The sequence below is a fragment of the Engraulis encrasicolus genome, chromosome 1, assembly GCF_034702125.1.
Source record: "Engraulis encrasicolus isolate BLACKSEA-1 chromosome 1, IST_EnEncr_1.0, whole genome shotgun sequence".
In the NCBI taxonomy this organism is placed as follows: domain Eukaryota; kingdom Metazoa; phylum Chordata; class Actinopteri; order Clupeiformes; family Engraulidae; genus Engraulis; species Engraulis encrasicolus.
Window position 1 is genome coordinate 25,144,737 of NC_085857.1, and position 9,553 is coordinate 25,154,289.

Sequence of the window (9,553 nt, forward strand, 5' to 3'; positions counted from 1 at the left end):
CGTTGTGGAACCGCTAACAGCTAGGTAGCCAGGACAACAGGTGTTGTCTATCACAGCAGCAGATTAGAGTCTTGTTGAAAAGTCGCTTTAGCAGTGAAAAGTCTTGTTGCCATTGACAGCGGTCTGTTATAGACCAACCCGTCCGTTATCGAAAAATAACAGACGTGCGAACGTTGGGGAGCCCCGTTGAAATGAATGGAGCATTCGACCGATGACGTCACAACCATATAATAAATACAGTTAACAATCAGATAACTGTTGTAGCCTGTTAACATAGCACCACATAGAATTGTCTTTTATTTAACTTTGTGAGATCAAAGGTAGGCTAAATGAATTGAAATGTTTGTCATGATTCATCACTCTCACTAGCCTCTAGCGCGCAACCAATTATTTTATTAGTTCAATCAACATCTTACATTGTGGTGACAGTCCCTAGCAGAACAGCAACAACAGTGGACTTGGCAGAGTTGAAATGAAGTGTCAGAGTGTGACACGGAGTATGAAGCTCACGCACATAGGCTATAAACAACAACAACAAAACCGTCTCTTATCAAAAAGAGAACCTTGTGTAGTGTAAACCGAGATCACGGTTTTTAAACCGTACACCGCCCAGCTCTAGTGCTAACTCACACCTCGCCAGCTTCCATACCACTTTATCAATCGGATCACTTTTATTCTGTGCATATTTTGGAGTGGGGGTGTAGAGCTCCACCTTGTAAGTCATTCATGAGAGACGACAACTTCTTACAATGTGGTTCGAACAGCAATAAGAACTCAAATGTCAAAACAATCTGCACGAAGCTACTCTCTATCAACAAAGCAACTCGCAGTCCTTGCTTCCTTGTTGTGCCATGTGACTGCAGCAGCTACACACAGGCCAGTAAGGGACGCACCATGGTCACTTAGGAGAATCAATGCGCGCGCTGCCCATTTATGCTGCCCATTCACAAATGTTAGGCTACCATTTTAACAAATACTTACTAATTGGAGACACTGACGAAGGCAACAGCCGAAACGTTTGTCTACACTTCTGCTGCTATGTAAAGAATGAAAAATAAAAAATAAGAAAAGAAGAACCCGAGTGCGATCCACTTTTTCACCTTCCAGGGCTGGGCGATATGGAAAAAAACAATATCATGATATGGATTACTTTATATCACGATAACAATATGACGATATAGCACAATTACTTACTTTTTCAGTTATTCTCTTTATTTGCTCTTTATTTTTTCATGTCGCAAAACAACCTTTCTTTAAAATGGATCTTTTCATTCTTATTTTTACAGTTACATTAACTTACAGTGTGTATTGTGACAACATGAAATGTAATTAAATGATATTCAATTGTATAAAATTGATAAAATTACTATCACGATATAAACGATATAGGAGAAAGGTCACGATGTACACTTTTATATCACGATAACGATATATATCGTCATATTGCCCAGCCCTAGCGCGGTGTATCTGAACTACTACTTCCTAACAAATACTTACCCCCATCAAATTCCAAGTATTCAATATGACTGGGGAAATTGCACTTTTCATAGTCTACACGAAAAGGGGATCTTCTCCATGACATTTCCAGAAATAGACATTTTTAGCTGCAAAACTTACTGAACTTGAACATACCACATATTCATTTATTTGGTCATTTATTCATTTATATGGCATTATCATGTGTCAAGCATTTCACAGTAAGTTTCTCATTGGATTCACGTTCGCCTCAGCGTAGGAATCTTCACAAATTATGCAGTCCCTACAGTTGGCCGCAAGGTGTCACTGTTACCTTGATAATTAATCAATTGGATAATTTAATGCAGCACTGTACCGACCTGAAATCAACCTCTAAAACTTACACATGATTTGCTTAATTTTACATTTTTTTTTTCACTTAAAATGAGTAATATTAATCATAGCTCTTAAAAATAAGTAGCTCATGCTTGGATTTCACCATAAAAAGAAGAAAGCAACAACACCAATATTGTCCCAGGTATCTCCAAAAAACATGGTTGCGTAATAGCATTAGCCTGTATAATTCATCATTTTAGCATACTTAATTGCTTCTGAAGCATAGAACCAAGGTTCAAATGGGACACTTACAGGCCCACAGTTCATTGACCTCTAGAGGTCAACAGAGGTCAAATAAAGCCCGGCAAATTGCTGATTTGAATTCAGCTCACCCATTGCCGATATTGTCTCAAAAATGCCATTAGATGTCACACTTTATGACTAGTCTAGTAGCAATGATAATATACCTGTGAATATACTTGATTTACTTGATTTGCTTAAGCTGTATGACAGCAGATGGCGAGCAATATAAAAGGAAGTTCCACAAAAATAATTTAAAAAATAATGTAATGCAATGCAAGCTTCAGATGGCCACGCTGTTGTCCACGTTCTTGGGGTCAAGAAAGGTGTAGGGAAGCACCAGTGTCTTGTTCCTCTTCTCGATGAGTTCGGATAGCTCCTTCAGATCGTTCTGGAAGTCCGCAATGACCTTGAGTGGGATGTCCTCATGAAACAGATCTTCTGGTAAATATCCCAGAGGGTACTGTGAAGAAGGATTGGAGATTTGAATAGGAAGTTAGAAATGCTGTAGACTCTAATATGAGCACAATATTCCTAGAAACAGAATATAAACAAACATCAACACGTCGATGTGTATGGCAGCAGAAGGGTTAGGGGTATGGTTGTAATGTAGCTGACTCAAATTAAACCCATACCAGTAAGGATAATAATGAGGGAACTATGAAGAATATGTCAAGACTGTAATAACAAATGAGTTAGTTAACATCCCATGTGTTGATGGCGTTTCGATTTTAAAGAAAAAAAAAAGCAACAGCTACATGCTAGAACATTGTATGGCGACATTATCTGGGAAGCTCTGGCATGAAATTTTTTGTCTATGGAACAGAGGACTTTTCCCCAAATAAAAAAATCCATACAATGAGAACTTACTCGGTCTGTTCCTTCCTTGCTTAACAGCCTCAGGACAGCGACGCCATTGACTGTTGTGCCGATGTCAGGTAGGGTCTCGAAGATGATGCACTCAGTGGTCTGGCCCTTGACTGTGGGAGGGGGTTTCCTGAGGGCAGTAGGGTAGTTTGGCATCCATCCGCCATATTCATACTGTTGAAAGGAAGGGGGGGGGGAGATACCAGGAGCGTTTTAAAGGCAGGAAGTCAGTTAAGGACAAAAAAAAAAAGAACAAGTATATTAAACGACTATTCGCTATCCGTAACAATTACACACGTAGGGTATGAATCAGCCTAACCGTGCCGTGCATTCATGGGCTCTGCTAATTATGATAAATACCAGACGACATGGGAAGGCAAAGACAAATTAAACTGCCCCCTGGCCCTTGACTATGGGAAGGGGCTTCCTGAGGGCAGTAGGGTGGTTCGGCATCCATTGGCCATACTTATACTAGGGGGGAGATATATTTTTTGTCATTTCACTTCAATATTTTGATCTGTTTCACTTTTTGGATCCCTTATACATACTCACTCATGTAATTTTTGAGGGATAATAAATATGTGTTTTATTTCTTAATATTTTAATATGTTTTGTTTAATTAAATTATTTAATTATTTAAATGTCTTTGAAAAGCACACAACGAGCTGCCAGTGTGTATGGAACAACTTTGGAGTAAGCTTCACATAAATTGGCCTGGCCTTGCTAATCACCACTTACCTGTCCATTGTTGACAGCAGCGTGTTGGCCTGATGCAGTGAAGATCACCATGGTGACAAACTTGACAAGCTCTGTCAGTGTTTGGAAGGATGACGGGATTCCTAGGGCGGAGAATGGACAGACATTTATATGATGACTAGGGGTCGACCGATACGGGTTTTTTAATGGCCGATGCGATACCGATTTTTTTTTCACCACCCTTGGCCGATACCCGATTTCCGATACCCGATATTTGAGGCCGATATGGGTAAAAAAATATTTAGGTCTCAAAAATAAACATTTATTTAACATTATCAAATTGAGGTAGAACGTGTAACATTTAAACACCCCACAATCAAGTAATGTCTAAAAATCAAGTAATACAAAAATAGAGTGTCTAGGTGCTTTTAAAAAACCTGAATAACATAAAATAATCATACATTTACAAAACCTCCTCTACAAAACCACACATGCATCAGCCGATACGATACACTTAAAAAACCCAAATATCGGCCGATATTTATACCGATACATATATCGGTCTATCCTTAATGATGACAGGACAAGTACACAGCACATGTGCACACAGAGACATGCACAGTGCCATAAGCTCTTCATAGGAACCCCCCAAGCCTTCTCAGTAATTAATGATTCGTTCATTTGTGCGTTCATTCATTAATTCATGACATCTGATTGCCACTGTTGGCTGATTGGTTGCCCGATTGCACTTCTTCATTTTCAGATCATACATTTCATCCGTTAAATTGAGTGAAGCCAGCCTGGCTCTGATTTTATGCCCTGTGTACCTTATTACTTAAATATTCAGTTAAATATACTGTGAGATATCTAAGTAGTTACAATAATTAAATAATGAGCAGAACACAAAATGGCATGCACTAACATGTATAATTATTATTATTATTATTATTTTCTATTCCTGTTTCTATTTTTTTTTATCACATAATACGACTTCCACGCTGTCAAGCAGTGAAAAATGTGATTTGGAGGGCTTTCGTCCCATGCAATATCTCATATGAAAGTGCAATTTCTGAATCTGGTTTTTGCGACAACAACAAAAAAAAAAAAACATTGCTAATTTCCTTACTTGTTTGCTATGCAATTTCCCATCGTCAACCTACTAAGTTGCTAACTGTTTAGCAATGATACTTCATAAACAGGATCCTGAATTGTAGCCACTGTATAATCTCACCTGAATGTTTATTTCCTAGGAAGCCATGGGTGTGTATCTCCCTGATCCAGTCGCATAGCTCTGAGTCCTGTTGCACATGTGCATCACACTGATAGTAGTGGGTCAAAATCCCCTCGACATACCTGCACATCAGAAACACCAGTGTTAATTAGGGCAGTAACGATATTGTATCGAACCGGAAAATCATGATACACAGAGTCCCAATACTGTGTGCCAATGCAAGAAGGCAGTATCGTGATATACTTCTTCAAAGTGCTGTTACCCTTCAGTGCAGAAAACAACCATGATATGATGTGATATGTTTCAATTAATCCTCCTTAATATTTTTAATAAGAAAGACTCTACTTTCGAAGCTGGTGGAATAAGTACGCCAACACACACACACACACACACACACAAAACAAGGTTGAGCTCCCAAAGAAACAGTACTTGTTGACGATGTTCCACAGTTTGAGTCCGTCATCTCTGTAGTAGTAGTTCGGCACCGTCTCCAGGCCTCTCTCTTTGATGTTGTCAGGCAGGCAGAGGGAGCTGTAGGTCAGGGAGGCTGTGGCACGCTTCAGCAGCTCTTTCAAGGAATCTCCACCCACTCCTGCATACTACAGAATAGAGTACAACATAGAATATATGTTATTTGTCAAATATTTTCATTGAACAGTCCGTGTGTGTCTCTCTCTGTGTGTGAGAGAGATTTTGTCAATGTCTTATTTATAAGTTTAATTTCAACAGCACATTGGGGGACTGGTCACGGCAGTCATGGGTGAGCGGTTAGGGCGTCAGACTTGCATCCTAGAGGTTGCCGGTTCGACTCCCGACCCGCCAGGTTGGTGGGGGGAGTAATCAACCAGTGCTCTCCCCCATCCTCCTCCATGACTGAGGTACCCTGAGCATGGTACCGTCCCACCGCACTGCTCCCCATGGGGCGCCACTGAGAGCTGCCCCCTTGCACGGGTGAGGCATAAATGCAATTTCGTTGTGTGCAGTGTGCAGTGTTCACTTGTGTGCTGTGGAGTGCTGTTTCACAATGACAATGGGAGTTGGAGTTTCCCAATGGGCTTTCACTTTTCAAACACAATTTCAAACTTCTGTGCTAACCCTGTTACATAGATTTTTGACAATAAAGTACACTTGACTTGACTTTGTTGAAGCAATACATTATTGAAAGAAAAGAAATAAAAGATATTAAAAGAGTACTCAAATGCCTTACAAACACACACACACACACGCACACGCACACACATATCCTTCCTTGTGTGTGTGAGTGTGTTATTGTTACCGTGGTAATGGATCCGTTAGGAGATATCAGCTGACCGCGTGCCATGCTGTTGATCTGGAGTGTGTAGCGCATGTGAGGAAACAGGAGCTGGGGAAACACACACACACACACACACACACACACGGGTCATTCCAGCTGGAATCAGCAAATGGTCCCCACTCGACCCCCTCGGATTTGCTTGAAAAAAATATATGTGATGGCTTCAACATCCAATAGAACATATCCACCATTGCAGATTTCAGCTGTGCATACTTTTTCCACAAAAAATCTGTAAATAAGGACACCCCCTCCCCCTGATTTGGCGTCACTGCCTGAGTGACCATATTCAGACTTAATTATCACCAAAACTATTTGTGGGAGGTCCATTATTTTTTCAGGGCTAAGAGTCATAGACCCGATGAGCATACATTACAATTTGCAGCACTGTATGTAAAATTACACCTTAATACTGGCCCTCTACTTTTCTTTGAAATTAAAATTGCAAGGGTTTTCAGATGTCCATAAAAACCTCAAATTTCAACATTCAAGGTTCATCCCTGGTACATGGTCAGATATGTGCCATGACTTTCACATCACATCATATTTGATATAAGGGTCCAATGGTTGTTGAGATGCAGAGGTCCAAAAATGGGCAAAAACTAATTTATACCATTATTTGGAGCAATATTCCCAATCTATGACACCAGTTGTGAACTTCCTGTTTGGTGTCTCTGAAAGATAATATTATTATTCATAACATATCTAAAATTTGGGATGGTGTTTTGCCCCATTATTTTTATAATGAATTTTAAAAACTCATTCCTGTGTGACATGCAGGTGTACCTTAGGAGCCCTGTTATCTTAGGAAAAAAATGGGTTTACTACACCTAAAATGAATAGACAAGTCAGTGTACACTAAAACCTAAAATCTCTGATACCAAATAGGTGATTTTATACGTGTTCAGCTCAGTATTTCAGTATATCTGACTTAACCCTCAATTCCATCCTAAGAAGGTGGCCAATCCCCTTGATTTTTGTGTTCCATTTTCACACAAAGATGGCGGCTCATGGAGCCAATGGCATAGTTCCAAAATAGTTCCAGGAAGTCAGCATCAAGGGAAGGAAACAAAACACCATTGTTTGGAGCAATATTTCCAATGTATGACAGCGGTTGTGAACTTGCTGTTTGTTGTTTCTCGAAGAGGATATTCTTATTAACAACATATCTAAAAATTGGGATGGTGTTTTGCCCCTTTATTTGTATAATGCCTTTTCAAATCTCAATGCAGTGTGGCATGCATCCCTCAAATCCATCCAAAGTGGCGTCATGAAACCCCCCCCCCCCCCCCCCCCCCCCCCCCCCCCCCCCCCCCCCCCCCCCCCCCCCAACATTTTTTAGAGCAATACCTCCAAAGTATGACACCAGCTGTGAACTTGTTTTTTGTTGTGTCTGTAAGAGGACATTTTTATTAACAACATAGCAAAAAAATAGAATGGTGTTTTGCCTCATTCCTTTTAATGATCGTAAAGCGCATTGCTGTGTGACATAAGCCTGTGATCAAATAGTGCAGAGGGAAGCGGAAGTGGTGAATTGTTCTGGGCCAAGGACATGGGGGAATCAAGATTGGGTACTCATTACATTGCATGTATTGGGAAGGGGTCTCTTCAGACGACTTTATCCCGGGCCCAGGCAAAGCTGTTTGTTCTGCTCAGTATTTCTGATTTTTTTCAGGGATTCTGGCCTCATCTTTTTAAGTGTACTATCGGCCAGATGATCAAGTGACTACGCAACATGTTCTCACTGGCGCTACGTTAGCAATAAATTCAAGATGGTTGAGAGAAGTACCATTTTGAGAGAAGTCATAAAAAAACAACCTCTGGAAATAAAACAAGGTGTTGATATGATTTCCTTGATGCAACCTTGACTTCATTGATGGTGATTTAATATTTGAAAAAAAGTCAGGAACTTTCAATGCTCTGGCCTGTGACAAATGATTTTATACACACTTAACTTTCAATCACTAGCTGCATCCTATGAGTTGACTTTATAAGGTAGCTTGCCGTTGACATTGATGGTGCATTAGGTATCTGCATTCATGTTGTTGTGTGCAACCATTCGTCATTGGCAATTCAATGAGGAACACCTGAATGAAACTTTGAATGAAACTTTATTGTCATTGTACAGGTACAATGAAACTGGTACCTTGAAGGACAATGACAACATAGGTATTGATTTCAGTAAGGATACCACCACCATGCTCAGGGCACTTCGGTCAGGGGAGGATGATGGGGGGCGGGAAGTTCTACAATCAGGATACCTCTTTACAAACTGTCTCCTCCTATGTGTCATCTCTAATCAACTTTTACTTTCCTATGCGACCATAAAACAGTCCCACCCCCGCCAACAGTCACCACGACAGAGGTACCCTGACTGTAGAACTGTGACCCGCCCCCAATCCACCACCATATCTGAACGCTTTTGCATGCTGCAAAGGTTCCTTTCGGCTTCCATCATCTCACTTGGGTCAATGTGATGATGAACTTTATAAGTGATGAACATCATCTATAAGTATCCAAACCATGATATATGTCATCACTGCTACTAACTTGCAATCCACTTGTCAGCATTGGAGTAGTATAATATTATAATGATGCAAGCAGCTGAAATAGATCGGAACAATGTGACAAGAACCACATGGTTATCTGGTGCCAATATGAACTTCTGTGCCTTCAATATTCACCTGATATTGAATACTGCATGCAAGCAAACTCTTCTAACTAAAACTCCAGTACCATGCTGTCAAAATAGTCTGAGGGAATCTCTAGCCAGTATGAATTAAGTTATTTTGCAATACAGCTGATAACTTAACGAGTAAGACACAAGCTTCATAGCAAATATAAAGTTACAGGTGCTGATTGAAAGACTAGTTAGGATGGGAGTCCTTGTTGCAAACAAGAGTGCTACAATTCTTTAATCCTCTCTCATTTCATCACTTTATTCCAAGACTACTACTACCGCTACCACTACCACTACTACCACTACTACTACTACTACTACTAAAATGATGATGATGATGATTATTATGATTTTACAATTAAAATAATTAATGTCTATCAAAGCCATGTGCAATGTGCTAGTCTTGCTGTGTGGCATCAATCAATTCATTTACAAGTGTTATGGTTTCCCTAGAATTTGCTTTGTCATTCACAGGGTAGCCATCTTGTTTTCACTATTAAGGTGACATCAGAGCCATGGATTTGAGAGTTGTGACAAGTCGGTTGGTGACATGGTCCTCATAGCTTCAAGTAATTGTAGCCAATTGAGATTTTGAAGTCCGTTATAAAAAGAATGAGGCAAAACACCATCCCAATTTTTTAATATGTTGTTAAAAAAAACATCCTCTTTCAGAAAC

The 9,553-nt window shown here is 40.0% G+C and overlaps 1 protein-coding gene across 1 annotated transcript in view; it reads right to left on the reverse strand.

The window, feature by feature from the left end:
- Positions 1 to 1,673: 1,673 nt before the first annotated feature.
- The window catches only part of LOC134456719 (polyunsaturated fatty acid lipoxygenase ALOX15B-like), a 29,389-nt gene continuing 21,509 nt past the window's right edge, over positions 1,674 to 9,553 (reverse strand). The window contains exons 12-17 of the mRNA XM_063208206.1: positions 6,162 to 6,248; positions 5,315 to 5,484; positions 4,886 to 5,007; positions 3,697 to 3,797; positions 2,962 to 3,132; positions 1,674 to 2,554 (exon numbers count right to left, since the gene is read on the reverse strand). Coding sequence (XP_063064276.1) covers positions 2,375 to 2,554; positions 2,962 to 3,132; positions 3,697 to 3,797; positions 4,886 to 5,007; positions 5,315 to 5,484; positions 6,162 to 6,248 — 831 coding nt within the window. The 3' untranslated portion in view covers positions 1,674 to 2,374. The remainder of the gene's footprint in view (positions 2,555 to 2,961; positions 3,133 to 3,696; positions 3,798 to 4,885; positions 5,008 to 5,314; positions 5,485 to 6,161; positions 6,249 to 9,553) is intronic.